This window comes from Haliotis asinina, chromosome 15, assembly GCF_037392515.1.
Source record: "Haliotis asinina isolate JCU_RB_2024 chromosome 15, JCU_Hal_asi_v2, whole genome shotgun sequence".
Taxonomy (NCBI): Eukaryota; Metazoa; Mollusca; class Gastropoda; order Lepetellida; family Haliotidae; genus Haliotis; species Haliotis asinina.
Genome location: NC_090294.1, coordinates 31,114,376 through 31,130,432, shown reverse-complemented (window position 1 = coordinate 31,130,432; position 16,057 = coordinate 31,114,376). Strand labels below are relative to the sequence as shown.

General features: G+C 39.8%; 1 protein-coding gene across 1 annotated transcript; it reads left to right on the top strand.

Moving 5' to 3' along the window:
- The first annotated feature begins 3,053 nt into the window (after nucleotides 1–3,053).
- Nucleotides 3,054–15,713, top strand: LOC137265305 (uncharacterized). Its single transcript, XM_067800665.1, has 3 exons — nucleotides 3,054–3,409; nucleotides 12,245–14,420; nucleotides 15,348–15,713. The coding sequence occupies exons 1-3, from the start codon at nucleotides 3,203–3,205 to the stop codon at nucleotides 15,545–15,547; spliced, it is 2,583 nt and encodes an 860-aa protein (XP_067656766.1). The 5' UTR covers nucleotides 3,054–3,202; the 3' UTR covers nucleotides 15,548–15,713.
- Nucleotides 15,714–16,057: the final 344 nt, after the last annotated feature.

Sequence of the window (16,057 nt, the reverse complement as noted above, 5' to 3'; positions counted from 1 at the left end):
AACATAGAGGGGCGACACGACGGCGTATCTAACCCTGTAGAGAACAGTCTCAAAAACAAAGTTACGTATTGTAAAGCGGGTGCATTTAGTATTGCATAGCTTCACCTATCTCCACACATAGCGTTTTCGCGCCATGATCTAACTGGAATAATATTTAAACAGACGTTTGTAGTGGTGTCCTGTGCTTTGCTATATATCATCTGGTAAAGTACTTCCTAGGAGTCTTCATTGTACAGGGGGTATTTTGATTGGTCAGATCAGCGGATTTGGACATGCTCTTGGACATGTATTAAAGAGAAGATAAGATAAGCTATGCTGACCTGCAAGAGAAATTTGTCTTGTATTCAAAGAGTCAACACAAAGCATATAACAACAAATAATTTAAAGTATCTATGTACAATGTGGAGCTAATCAGAGTATAATGATGTAATCAAAGTATACATGTACATGATAAAACAATCACTTGTGGCTCATCATATATTTCACTACTACAGTTTTGGAAGAAGATTTAGAATTTTGATGCTGTATGGGACAAATGATTTTGAAGTTCTGTTAGTTTTGTAAGACACGTTTTTGAAACGGCGGCCAGAAGTAAAAAAATCATAACATTCATTTGAAAGTGTGATGGATCCGATTGAATTACCAGAGCTTTCTTCTGAACTTTTGACTCATACTGAAGCCGATTGAAGCCGCAAATCTTGCTGGCTATAAATGTTTAGGATTTTATCAAGTTTGTTTTTCTGTGTCAGAGAAAGGTTGCCATATCAGACATGAGAGCAAAAAGTTAAAATACATGTACTATTAATGAATGTTCGGTAGAATAATTTAAGATATTATAAAATTTACATTAAATGATCGCAATTTTCGCAGAAAAACAAGCCTCTGTTGTCCTTTCTCATGTACGTGAATTTGATTTCCATTTACCCTTGCCACAGGACTGAAACTGCAGATATTTGTACAATTCTGTATGTAATGGCATCATTTCACATAGCTTAGTAGTCGGCCACGTTATCAATGACGTTGCGGTAGCTTAGTAGTTAAAGCGTCTTCTGTGACCGTCTGTGACCCGGGTTCGATTTCCCACATGGGTTCAATGTGTGAAGCCCATTTCTTGTGTCCCGCCTTTATATTGCTGAAATAGTGAAAAACATGCTCACTCACTCCCTTTTTTACATTGATCTTTTGTGTTACGTTTCAGCTATGAATCCCTAGTCCCAAACACAGGACACAATACACAAAAGGAATATTAAAAGCTAAAAAACTGGATGGGGTGGACTTTTAACCAGTTTTCATCAACCTTGAAATAGCATCATTTTGCCGTAAATTGTTGATTCCATATTCACTCGTTTTGATGTACGATGTGATCGAGAAGCATTGATCCCAACACCAGAACGTCTTCATCTAACTACATTTCACAATATACGGGTTATAATCCTAATTGATGTTCCAGAATTCAGAAAAAGTTCAGCGACAGGACCCCGGTTTCCAGAGGTAAGTCCTTATAACAGGTACTGTTGAACATTACTGTAAACTTCAGTATTTGACTACAGTACAGACCTCTAAAACCGGACGTACTCGGGTGCAGTTCAGTACGAGAGTGTTAAAAACGGAAACGTCTGTTTTCAGTGTCTAGTTATTGTGGCGTGACCAGGGGCGTGTCTACCATTATGAAAAAAAGGCCGGGCTTGAACATGACTGTTCCTGAAAAGGTTGGACAAGCCCTCAGTACTATCGAAATATAAAGCTTTGCAACCTATCGGGTTTACACGAAAAAGATATCTTGCTACGTATACGCGCCTAGTGACAAATTTGCAGCTCATATTTTACAGTACTCTGTCTAAAGAAAAATCTCAGTGTGTTTTTTTATGCATTATTATCTGATTTGGTATTATTCATATCTGTACGTGCTGCCACCTCTGTGGTTTAGGAGAATAACATAATAACTACAAAGATCTATAGACTAGTGCGCTAAAGCAAACAACCAATGTGAATCAACCAGCTGTCACGCCTAACTACCCTTGGTGACTTGAGGCGTGATGATCTGCCAATGACAGCGTTACACATATACTGGCCGATCGATCTGCTCCCATCGAAATGTATAAACACGCAATCAATACGTCGTAAATGGCTTTATTATTGAGTTGGTTAATTTACTGGGTGAAATCATTTAGTGAACAAGAAGCTTTTAGACAACTGGTCCGACAACAGCTGAGTTCCATTTCCCGTCGAATTCGTAAGTTCATGTAATGTAGATTTTCCGTATGTATCTATTTCCGGGTTGACGTTGAGATTCAAAGGGGCTCTCCAGCGGATCGACAACCAAACTGATCATTGTTTCAAGATCGCATGTGTGGAACCCTCACCGCCCTATAGATATTTGAAAATGCTTAGACTGTATTATTTACAACACTGCGGCATTGGGTGAGTAAGTTAATTATGTGTCCCCTTTAAGAATCCTCATCCCTGGATATAGTTCAACCAGTACCACAATGGCCTGTGTGCAGATTGTGTATAGACAAAGCATCCGGGTAAACTTAATATTTTGCAACAATGTACGAGCGAATTACAGTAAATGCAAAAAAATGTATGTGTGAAATAATTGGGTTCCTTGAACTCAGCAGCAGAACTTGTGTGTTGTGCGATTTGCTTCAGAACAAATCAAATCTTAATTACAGTAAGTGGCATCGAGTGCTCATGTATTGACGCTTCTGTCAACTTGATCAGTGCTGAATGCTCTTTTGTGAACCAGTTTCCCTCTTGTACTTCTTTACGCTGCATGGTCTTATCGCATCATAGGATACCGATGTTCATATAGTCAATTTAACTTGAAAAGATAATGCACTGACACGAACCATTCTTCCCGTTGTTATTGTTAAGCGAATGATATTCACCTCACGCGAAAACCAGAATGCTTCCCCCTCGCTTGCATCACTCAACTAATATTCATGTGTGTATTTTTGGGACAAAATGATCCATACAGTTGTAAATAAGAGCTGCATTTCATGTCTACACACTATTATACTATATTATATTTCTCATGGATCGGTCCGGAAGAAGAGGTCAGGGTCAAGTTTCAAAACGAGGCTCCCGTTTGGGAAATCCCCTTACTTAGAAAATGGCGACGGTCACAAGGCTGGAGAAGAAAACATTGTAGCATGTATTTGCGGTGGCGTGATCAGTGTGGGACATATGAAATAAGCACATGGATGGGGAGGAAATTATCATTGTCTCGTGTTCAGACAGTAGTGACTTCGAGGTCGTTTCGGTCAGTAGCGATGAAGCAGGGACAAATGCAAAATCGGAAGCGGGAAAAATCTTTGCCAAAGCTACTGAAACTAGTCGAAGTAAATCTGCACAGAAAAGGAAAAAGCGAATGCACGGAAAATCTCAACAGATCGTACCGTCATCGGTGAGTTGACCCATTAGTATGTAGTGGCATGTAGATACAGATTATTTAGCTGCTCAGCTCTGTATGCGTGCGAAGCCAGTGAAGGTAATGCATCTACAGTTCCTAGTGGTTAGAAACCTTCAGTTCAGGCTTCTTTTTACACAATCTTCCCCCATTACAACACTACTAGACACACAACCTAACTCCAGGATAGGTTGTGTACTAGGACTTCGGAAACAACTTGCCAGGCGCATTCCACATGAATCAGCACAGTGGAAAACCCGAATCGAACCCGATGTTTTCAGCAAGGATGCGAAATGTTTGTGTGCATCTACATAGGGTTTTAGCTTACCTCACTCATAAATGTCGATGTCTGATTGGCTGTTATTTTCAGTGCACCCCGTCTACAAGCGAGGTGTATTCCAATTCACCCCTTCTGGCTCGGGGAACATAAACAAACATCGAGGGAACCTCAACCCATGGTCCCTAAGGGACCAATGAACAAATCAGGAATATCTGTAAATATACCTTGCCTTGGTGATCCATCGCCTGCTACAAGTCAGTAATATTTGTAAATATACCTGCAATGGTGCATCCTCCCCTGCTACATATTGGTAAACAATGGTAAATATAAACCCAGCTCAGATGATCAATTCCCTGCGGCAAATTAGAGTCTGCATTAGTTTAAATCATAGGCGCTTGACTCTGATATGTATTTGGAAGTATGACCTAAGTATATGAGATATAGAAAGGTGTGACACTAACAATGACGGCCCGGCTAACCTCGGCTTGTTTTCGGTCTGACAAACGCTGCTGTAGCTTTGATCGTTGAAAAAACTGTACAATTTATACTCTGTTGACCTCTATAAACTACCTTGCGTATCAGTTACGTGATGATTTTATTTCCATTTAAAGCTTTAAAAAATTTTACCGTCCATTCTTGGACAAAGTGAGGACATATGCCCGGAAGAAAACAAATCTCATGCTACAGACCCACACCAAATAGTGGCGTGAGTCCCTGATTGGATATTTTAGATGCTCGTTAAAAGAGGTGACAATAATGAAGAACGGAGTCCAATCAGAGACTCGCTCTGCTACTCGGTGCTGGTTTGTAACCTGATATTTGTTTACTTACGGGCAGATGTCCTGACTTCGTCTGAGAGTGGACGGTAAAACTATTGAAAGGTTTAAATGGAAATAAAATCAGCAGGTAAGTGATATGCAGGATACTTTACATAGGTCAACGGAGTATAAATTGCGCAGATTTTTCAACGAATAAAGCTACAGAGGCGTTTGTCAGACCGAAAACGAATCGAGGCAAGCCGGGCTGCCATTGCTAGTGTCACACCTTTCTATATCTTGTATATTTAGGTCATACTTCCAAATATGTAAAAGTGTTGAGCACCTATGATTTAAATTTAGAGTTGTTATATTTCCCTTTTTCTCATTTTCCACAAATGTTTCAAAGTATCAGGATCTTAAATCATGTAGGTTTCAGATGTCTGGCTGACACACTGAAAATTCTCAGGACCCATACAATAAAAATTAAACACACATTTCAGATTTATCCTTTTTTATATTGGCATTGAAATTATTAACAAACGTATAATTGACAACTTCAGTCAAGGTCATTATGAAATATACAATTGTATACTGAGCCGAGGGTCTGATGCTATTCATGAACACTGGGTTCTCTGTTTCTCCTTCAGATTAATGAAAAGCTGTGGAGTAGCCCAGTGACTAAATCATTCACTCTCCACACTGAAGACCTGGGTTTGATTTATGGCCCATATGGGTACAATGTGTGAAGCCCATTTTTGGTGTCACCCATTGTGATATTGCTTGAATATTGCTAAAAGTGGCATAAAACTAAACTCACTTGCCCAGTCAGATTAATGGAGTAGTACATGTGTCTGGAGTTTTGGAGGATGTATCCAAAACTAGTACATAGTACAGTCAATATATTATTTGCCTAAGCATCTACGATATCATTCTTGGCAGATACCATAATTGCATCAGTTATATGTTGAGACTAACTAGTTATTAAAACCATGGAATTGTCAGTGAGTTTGTAAGTTGTATTATCTACCATCTACCTAGGAGGAGACTCAAAGTAGTCAAAGAAGATGGTAAGCGTAATGTGATATATGGTACTGTAAATGATTTGTGAATGAGCAGCAAGAGCTTTGTCATTCCAGACTTCTCTTACCATGCCCACTAGTGTACAGTATGTTTATGTAGTCTTACCTTGTCAGTTGCAAGTTAAGTAGTGAGTGAGTGAGTATGGTTTTTTGCCTCTTTTGGCAATATTCCAGGAATATCAGAGCTGGCAACGTCAGAAAATGGGCTTCACACATTGTACTCATGTGAGGAATCAACTTTGGGTGTTTGGCGTGATGAGCAAAAGGTTTAACCACCGGACTTACCCACTGCCCCTGCAACCGCCAGAGAATATGTGACAAGTTCTTCAAATAATTGTGTGCAGTTGCTGGTTACAGCTGTTAACTTTCAGTTGTGTTGGTGGTGTAACTATGAGGAGTGTGTAAGGAGGAGTGTGAGGAGTGACTGTAAGGAATAAACATTGCAAGACTAGAATATAGTTACTATTTGTGCTGGTGTGTGGCTCTGTGCACAGGGTACAGACACAGATCAGTTTAAGTTAAGAAATGGTGGTTGTGTAGAGTGTAGATGAGTGAATATGTTAGGAACCTTAACACCTGGGAGTTTGTAGTACTTTGGTCCAAGTAAGGGTTGTAGTGCATACTGATCCATTGACCAGGTAATAAAGTTTTTAAAGTTAGCGCTTCTAGCGTACACCTTGTGTGTGGATGTTAGCACACTTGAAGTGCACACATGATTGTTACTATATGTTACTTGTTACATAAAAGAGATATGTTGATTGTGTTAAGCCAACTCTGTCACAGAGAAAACTCAATGTCTGGTTTATTGACACTTGCATGTTGGACTCTCTGTCTCCTAATGATAATGTGCAATACACAACTTCAATCATTGATCATATCCAATTTGAAAATTAACACCTATCGGGCATATACACCATAAACAAAGACATGGCTAAGCATATTGGCAAAGGAACCAGTCGTCAATAAAAAGGCTTCTTTACACTTGAGTGCACAAACACCGGCTCTGACTGGGTTCGGTATCGCTGCTGCTGTGTTTGGAAGGGGTGTGGGGAGGCACATAAACCCAAGTACAAAATTTTGCGAGTAGAATACAGATGCATTTTTCGAATTAATAAAGTGCACGCATTAATTTCATGATTTACAGTAAACGTTGTAATGAGTTATATTATATCATATTATAATGTTATACACATTAAAATAGAGATGCAGCAGAGAGAGTTTGGGTGATCCTGGCAGTCAGGCTGGCGTTGGTGGTACGGCTTATCATCAGCTCAGGACCCTTGCCCCCTCGACATGCAGTGAATAGGACTTCTCCCAGGAAATGGTTCCTAGATGAACTCATCAATATTAATGAAGAACTTTCCGGAGAATATGTAGACTCCCCAACACTGCAGCCTTCTGCATTACCAAGAAGTCAGAAGGGCTGTGTTCCCGGTAGAGAACCAGGGCACTCTCCTGATTTGGGGGCAAGTGTCCAGGAGGTACCAAACCATGGGGAACCTGACAACAGTGTATTTGGGTTTCATGCTGAACATTTCCAAGGCGAGGTCTGCTGTATTTAGAATGCTTTTCGTAAATCTTGTCAATCACATTTCTGTCAAAAGGAACAGAAAATACAATGATATGAATAAATTCATTGGCTTTATCAAAGACGGCAGGATAAGGTTTGTTGGCAGGAATTCTTCTCAGGCTGTATGCGGGCCTATTCCACAGAAGTTTGAGAGTATCATTTTTCATGATGTCCTGGACTTGTTCAGGGTCATACCATGGATAGAGTTTGAAGTCACAGGCAGTGTTTGAGACAGTAGTGAAAGCAATAAACCAAGCCATCATGGTTTTTAGGATATGCTGTTTGTGCCAAGGAAGGGCATTCACTGTCAAGGTTTGGACAGTCTCTTTAAATTCATTGCACAATTGACATTTCCTGCAAATATTTTCTTTTAGAATCACTGATAGGAAAGTGAGTGGTCCTGAGCAGCCAAAGGAAAACTCTCAGTTTCACATTTGAGACCAGCCGATTTCATGTGGTTGATCAAGACTCTGGATATCTTGTTTTGTCCAATTAGCTATTCAAAAGGAGAGGACAGGCACAGCAAAAGTATTCATGCCTTTGATTTTGTTTTGAGCATTTAGCTCTTAGCTCCAGATTTTCTTAAGAAGGATTTATACTCAGCCTTTAGTTTATCTTGGACCTGGGCATTCTAGAGCTTGTCTTGAACTTGCATTCCAAGATAAGTGTAGACTGACCTGATCTTCCCCAAGGTGCTCAATAACTACACCCCCTCCCCAAATGTTATTTTCATATCTCAGTTTGGTATCTCCTTTCGCAAAGAGGCTGATGTCAACCACATAGAGGAGATCAGTAAGTGGTGTTGGGGTTCTGTGTTGAGGAAGTCCGGGATGGTAACCCTCCTGCTTATTGAACAGAAAGATCAGAAAGATTCAAGGATTTAAGCACAGACAAAAAAGTAAAAGACTGAAGGAGTCGGTACATCTCAAATCAAGTAGTCACTCAGGGAGGTGAATGCACTGAAGAGACTACAGAATCCCATTGTGAGAGTCATAGGCTATCCATCCAGCACATGGATTAGCCTCTTCCAAAGTCATTTTCTGTACAAGAAGTTGATCCTTGAACCCACCACCTCCTTTCTCACCCCTTCTGCTCTCAGTAAATTATGTCATTAGAAAACAGTAGGATGACACAAAGTTTGTCATAGTCCCTGTGAATAATTTGTATTGTGTATTTAAGCATGTGATAGGGCAGAAAATTTGGGGATCTGTCAAATCTCCTTATTTAGGGAGGAGTATTGTGTGACCATTATTAGTTAAATGATCTCATTTACAATAAAAACTTGCCACCTCAATGTTATCAGTTTCACTGCTTACTGTCTGTCATAACTGCCTCATGCCACAGCAGTAAGCACATGTTTGTTCACATCCAGGCCATGTATTGCATTACAATACTGCTACTACTACTACTTTACTCTTTGTGCTATATACCAGATATCTGTACATATTATGGTAAGAATTCTGTGATGAAGGTGGTGTGTCACACAGAAATCACTTACCTTTAATAATTGCATTGGTTAATACCCACGAAACTTACTTTTAATCCTTACTATAACCTATTCAACTAGAATTGTTAAGTATTCATTTTCCTTCTTAAAGCATCAGTTATGGAATAAGTGGTTCCAGTTGAGTGCATGAATTGTAGGAACTAGTCGGACAAGATGATTGGTTTCCTGAAGCGAGACCAGTGTTGTCTGTTGGAGTATTGACTACGAGCCTCCAGCATGAGACACATGAACTGTGCTGGCTGCTGATGTGGGGCTCTCTTACTGGCTGCTGCAGCCTCAGTCAATACTGACTCTGATAACACACCAGGCTATCACCACCACCAGTAGCAGCATGGGATACACTAGTACATCAGCATCAGCTATGATGGCTCCCAGTGATAATATTAATAACCTGGTCACAGTTACCTACACTGATGAATAATCCATTTGCCGTGTTGTCAAGGTGGTGTCAAGATGCTACACTATCCACCAGGTGGCTTTGTCATGTGTCCACAGCTAAGGTTGTTGTTATCAGTTTTCAAGTCAGATTCAACCAGAGACATTGCATGTATGGATACAGATTCCCCAGGATACAAGTGTGTCATATTGTTATTTCCTCACCTGGCTTGTGAAAGATAGCAGTACCCACAGGCAAGTAGCACAATATATTCATCACATCCACACCATTTTGAATTTGATGTTCAAAAACATATTTTGATTTATCACATCAGCTGCAACTGGGTTCAACAGATTTATGCCATGATATTATTTGTTTCCTGCACTAACAATTGGTTGTCCTCAGGCTTGACCATGTCAGTAAGAACTGATGAGTTGCGTGGATGGCAGGTATGAATAAATTATATGATACATCTTAAGTGCATACTTCAGTTCATGCATGTTTCGTATCCTGTGATTGAAAATGAATGTAACACCAGGTAACCCTGCATGCACTGTCAGATTGGTAGAAAGACTTGTACGTTAAATGATAACACAGATCAGACAAGAGGCAGGTCAGCTTCTCAACTTTGTCCATACCAGCTTGACAGGTATCTTATATAGTCAACTGATTAGACAGTCAGGCGATAAGGAGTTCAGTGTGGCCCCTCTGTTCACAATAAGATTGACACAAGTCTTTCTAAATCGGACTGATTGCATGTTTCAGCTCTATTACCCCTAAATGTCTTTATAGAGATTTTGTATGTATTAAATATTCATGCAGTTACACATAGTGTACACATTGCTTTATCATCAAATAGAATGAAATGATATTGGTTTTAGCTATGTCAGCATTAATAACTTCACCAAGGCAGGAATGGTGACAACAGTACAGACTGATCAACATCAGTCACCCTAATCCAGGCAAGCCTGGGACCTCCAATCATCACCTTATCTGGAAAGATTTCTAGGTGAATTGTCTGTCATCTTGGCGACAGAATGGATTCCTTTCATGGAGAAAATGTCTTGTTGCCCCATTTCTTTTGTCTCAGTATTTTGTGTTATTAATATCTAAGTGGTATACATCAAAGTATATGTTTTCTATGAGTCCGTATCTTAGTAAAGCTAGGGTCAAACCTGACAAACCTGTCCCACCACTACACAACATCCAGTAATACAGGGCCTGCAGTGTTGACAACTCTGAGTGTTACTGTGTCCCCCAATATCCTTAGTTATACCTAATATTGATTAGATTGGATTTTTTTTAAAAACGAAGGTCAGGACTGAGAGAAGACTAACCATCCTGTACTGCCTATATGTCCATGTGTGTCTAATTATGATAGACGGAAAGATGTTTCATCAATAACCAGGGTAATCTGTTTCCTGCTTCCTGAAAACAACCTGACATTTCATGAAAGTAATCCTTCAAACAAGTAAAATAAATTTAAATATTTAAATGTATTTTATGCTCTGGCCAACTATAGGAGACATAATGCTTGCTTCCTGTTTTCTCATTCTAGGGTTCCATGTTTTGATGCAGTTAACTTTCTCAGCAGAAACATACCTAGAAAGAAACATACCTAGAAATAACAAGTTTGAAACAAGTTTCAGTGAGACATTCTGCACATTCACATCAAGCAGAACTTTGTGTTACTCAAAGAAAGATACTACTGTTTAATAATTTTACAGTGTTATGTTTTTGCTTGTTAGATGCCAAACCATTCTTTTGTTGCATAAATATGGTATTTCATGAAACATCATTTAATTTAGTATTCTCTGTGTAAAGACCCACAATATCTAACGTCAACCACATCAGTTCAATATGAGGCGGTGATGTTCAGTTTCAGTTCAGACATGGATGTTTGCTCATAATTGTGACCGCCAGTTCAGTTCACTACAACATAACACATAGCGCTTGTTTTGCTCACAAATGTGTAACCCACACTACTACTTGTTGTGGTTTTACCTAGGTCACAATTGCATCCATAAATGAAGGAGCCTCATAGTCTTCATAAGCACTGAGAGACATTGTTATGTAACCTACAGTTACTTATTGTGCAGGAATGCTGAAACAGTCAGTTGTTGATCTTTGTTAGTGGAATGTTTGCCAGTAGAAATAATTGAATCTCTTTTGAGCTTTTTGAAGATAAACATGATAAACATGCCTGCTCAGCATTAAATTATAAATAAATTGTGGCATGATGAATTTCCCTGGCCTTTAACTTCATGAGTCTGAGGTGAAATATGGAAATTTGAGATGCCACTTGTGTATACTTGATGTTCATATCAGTTGCATGTGCATCTGCAGTTTCTTACACACCTGTGAGGTGACAAACTTAGATAAGATAACAAGTACCTGTTATTGCAGACTGAATTGCAGACCTGTTATTGCAGACTTAGAAAACTTTGTTCAATCAATAGCCTAAAAAGTATTGTTTAAATTGTTTTCAAATTTGGAAAACCACTACTTTACCTTCTGGAGAGGTGCAAAATGTGGTTCAAATTTTCAAAATTTTGAAAGAGTTGCTTCAATTTACATATTTTGAACATCAGAAAACACAAGGTATTGTTTGTTCAACCAATAATGTGAACACATTTGAATGATTGTTTCCAAATCTGGGGATCACCCTCCACCCTCCTTTGATATTTGTCCAGATTTTTCACTATTTCTATGTCTCTTGAAATCAGGAAAAAGAGTAAAATGTGGCTATGATTTCTATTTTTATAAGAAAGGTGCCGTGCAAAGTCAAGAAATGAAGAATATATAATGTTGTTAAGCTGTTGAGAGTCATGCCGGGAGCATATTAGGGAGCTGTGCTCAAAAATTTTGTTTTGTTTAGTGTGCTTTAATGACAGCAACTTGGGCCTTTTAGTGTTGAATGTGTTTCTTTAGATGATTTGGGATTTCTAGAAATATTGAAAAAAATAATGTTTCCTTAAATAAACTGAAGGTATACCATGGCAGTGAGTCAAATATAGTGTTTAAGTAACTTAAATCCTTTCCAGAATTGGACCGGGCGAGTGCTATGTCTCTTGTTATTCACAAAACAATGGGAAACACAGTGTCATTTGTAACCCATTTAACATCTTTAAGGGTCATTAAATGCACAATTGACTAGGCTGAGAGTGTCTCCTACAATGGATGGGGTTATCCTCCACCTTCAACACGCATGTTTCCATAGGTCATGGTATCATTCAACTCTTCTTTTATTTTTCTTTTCCAGAAAAAGGAAAATAAAGTAAATACTAAAGAGCAGTCCTGTTCCAAGTCTTGCAAGGAACCTAACAGTATGACCTGCCTGAGAGAACAGATTGCAATACCACCAGTGAAACACAAGTATGATAACAAAAAGTCTTGGTCCCAAAACAAAAAGGAAAAGGAAGATCGTAAGTGTTTACCTCCAGCTTGTAAACGGGCCCGGCTGAATCTGCCTGAGTTGGCACCAAAATGCAGCAGCAGCAAGCTGGGGAGGACAATCACCATCATGGATGATGAAGATGAATTCTCTGATGACCTTCCTGACTTGGATCTGAGACAGAAGACTCCTGAGCATCATCCAGCCTATTCCTCGGGCCCTGCCATCACATCCTCTCCCATTGTGTTGTCATCAGATGATGATGTGTCAAACACACGGCTTGGCATTTTCGCATCACTTTCTGCCGCTAAAGATGAGACAGTTAGTAAACCAGAAGTGCCAAGTCTTGATAAAAGCGTTCAAGATAAGAAAGAAACTGGTTTAAACAAAAGGTTACTGTTAACAGATTCTGCTAGAAATAAAATGGCAGCTATTTTTGGTAATGTTCTGAGGCAAAATAAGACTACATTTGGAAGGCCACAGTCACCCTCAGAATATTCAGATGTATCAAGTAACAGCAGTAAGCCATCCTCTACTGGTAGCAGACATTTTATGGATGCAGTCTTTCCGCCAAATGAAAATGCTCGTGCACCATCACCAGTGCCAAGCTTGTCTGATGTGTCAAACTCATCTCAGATAGATCTTGATGGTAGTGATTTTGATAGTGATGGTGGTGATAACAGTGGTAGTGGTGGTAACAGTGATAGTGACGATGATGAATACCAGCCTGACTCAGATACCACAGACTGTGAAATTACCAAACCCCTCAATCTGTGCCAGTCACAGCACATAAAGAAAACTACTCAAATTTCAGCTCCAAAGATGACAAGAACAGTCAGTTTCACTAATAGTTCATCTAACAGTGCTTCTCGTTTAGACATACGGAAATTCTTTCCTTCCAAGCCATGTAGTTCCTATGATAAAGCAAGCCTCGAAGGTCGCTCAAGTCGCTTGATATCTTATCATTGTCATTATGTCACTGAAGAAGATGAGCTTGCAGCATCTCTGACTCACTTGCATGTAAATACAGTAGAGGCTGCTTTAGAAGAAGGAGAGAAGTTCCTAGAGTATGGGCTTGACCTTGTCAGTGACTTCTCCTCAAGATTAAAGCCAACAGATGAAATTGTATCTGAAATCCTTGAAAAAAGTCTCTTGGGTACAAGTTGTATCAGAGTATCATATAAGACATTCAAACTGCTGAGTCAGGTGTGGCAAAAGTACCCCAGCTGTATACACATAGACTGGGATCTCTTCACTCATGTGATGGACAACCTGTCCCTTGACAAAGGGAGGAATGTGACACCAACAGAGTCTATAGTGAAGGGTAGTCTCTATGTACAACTTGTAATCCAGGCTCTTGAAACGGATCTCTACAAAAGAAACCTACACAATCTTGCAGAAATACGAAGAGCCCTTGCTTACCAGTATTTGTCAGTGGAGACATCATACACCAATTTAAAGCAGATTGTTTATTGGGTAGGCAGCATTATAACATCAGAGTACAAAGATGTAAGTAATCCGAGGTTAGTGGAGAAGACAATCAGGGCAGACAAGGGAGGTCAGTCTAAACACATGTGGCCTGGTATTGATGCAGGATGTGTTCCTAAGGTGCTACCTAATCTGCAGAAGCTGTTGCATTTGGGTATCCAGGTATCCAGGAACTGTGTGGATGCAGCTAAGCGGATCTCTTGTGAATTGGTTAGGACATACATCTACTTGTCAGACATTCAGTGTAAAAAGCTGTTTCTACAGACACTGTCTTCAGATCTCTTGCGCTTCAAGGTAACACAGAGGTTATTGGAAGATCATTGTGATGGGACCAGTCTGTGTTGTGAGGATTTCCCTGTATCACTGAAGCAAGTTGTAGAGGCATACTACCAAGCCTCCCCTCCCCGAAGCTTAGTCACCCCACCCCAGTCCCCATCAGATGATGAGGGGCCTGGGATCCATGGTGCAGGGATCCAACAGTATTCCACCGCAAGCTGTGAGGAGCTGGCCATGTTAGTCTACATAAATACACAGAGCTATCTGCAGTGTGCACAAAGTAAGTACATGAACATACACCTGTCAAAAAAGTGAATTACAGTTAATGCCATTTCAGTGTCAGAAGCACATGTTTTTCTGTGTTCCTGTCAAGTAGTAAACATGTTACATGTTTCATGTGTTGTCGTATTGCCCCACGTGTAATCATGTGAATGCAGGAAGTAATTTCACCATATATATAGGTCCTGCAATAAGCATGTTGAGTGAAAGGTTTGTATACTCAACAAGCATGGGTTACTGAAGACCACTTCTAACTGTGATCTTCACAGGTCAAGATCAATGCAGACTAGATCATGCCAGTGGTTATTTAGACTTTTCAGTATTAAAAAAGATGCCTATGCTCTTACACTCATACTCAGTCTATTATGTACAAATCAAATGCATGTGGCTATCGACATTTATCATGGACTGATTCAGCTGTGGAAGAACACTAAAGACTACAGTAACCCATACTTGTCGGAAGAAGCGACAAACGAGATCAGGTGGTCAAACTCATTGACTTAGCTGACCACATGTCATCGTATCCCAACTGCATAGGTGATACTGTTTATCATTGACATGTGTTGCTAAACAACTAACCAATTGTATTAATCTCCGGTATAAATGGATTAAGATATGTGTTGCAAAGCAGACAAGACTCGCCCAGGATCAACCTTGTTGGGAGAACTACAAACATTTGCATGTATAGTTTATCAGCTCTTTCTCACCAAAGTGACAGAATAAATGGATTTAAGTGTGGACAATCCATACAATGCATACAGGTGAACTTAGAAGTTACTTCCTGTACTGTAGTGTTTTCTAACTGGATTATTTATATGTTCAGGCACATATTATATTATTCTCCAGCAACACATATCCTACTGAGTGTAGGTGTTATGTAAGCTAGTTATGACCAACATTTCACTGACACACTTTTCTTCTTTTGTAGCTGCAGAGTATGAGCCTCTGGCACAGCAGTCTGGACGCAAGCAGAACAAACACTTTTCATTTGTGAGTGCACAAGATCAACTGATACTGCGAGAAGCTGTAGATGAGTTGCATGGACATATGTTGCAGCTAACCAGTGAACTCAACAACACAACACACACTTATCTCTTCATGATGAAGTGTCTTGGCAATCTTCACTGAGGTACTAGAAAAACCTTTCAAGTGAATCATCACTTTACAAGAGTTTGCATATGACCATCTCCTTTCAGGGTGAATTATTTTGGGAGCCTATACAGATGAACACCTCAAGTTTTAGTGCCAATGCATCCACACAACTAGGACTATCACACAGGACATGCAGGGGTAACATAGTGTAATAATACCGGGACAGATGACCAACAACGTGCTTCTTGTTTAGATAACTTTTAATGACGGAACCATACACTACGCATGCGCGAACATCATTAACTCAAAGGGGCCCATTTAGGGATGCATCACACTATCCCCCTTTTTTTTTTTTGTAAGAGAAAGTCATTTCACAGGTTCAATTTCATTGGTGGCTTTGTGATTCGTTTCGGACGACCATCAGTTCTGTAGGTAGCTGTTGACAACTGATCAGTCATGGTTTTCTTTGGGAAAGTCAGTCGCTGTGACTGGACTTCCAACTCGCCTGTCGGATCCTCTGCATCTTCACTGCTGGATGACTCCATG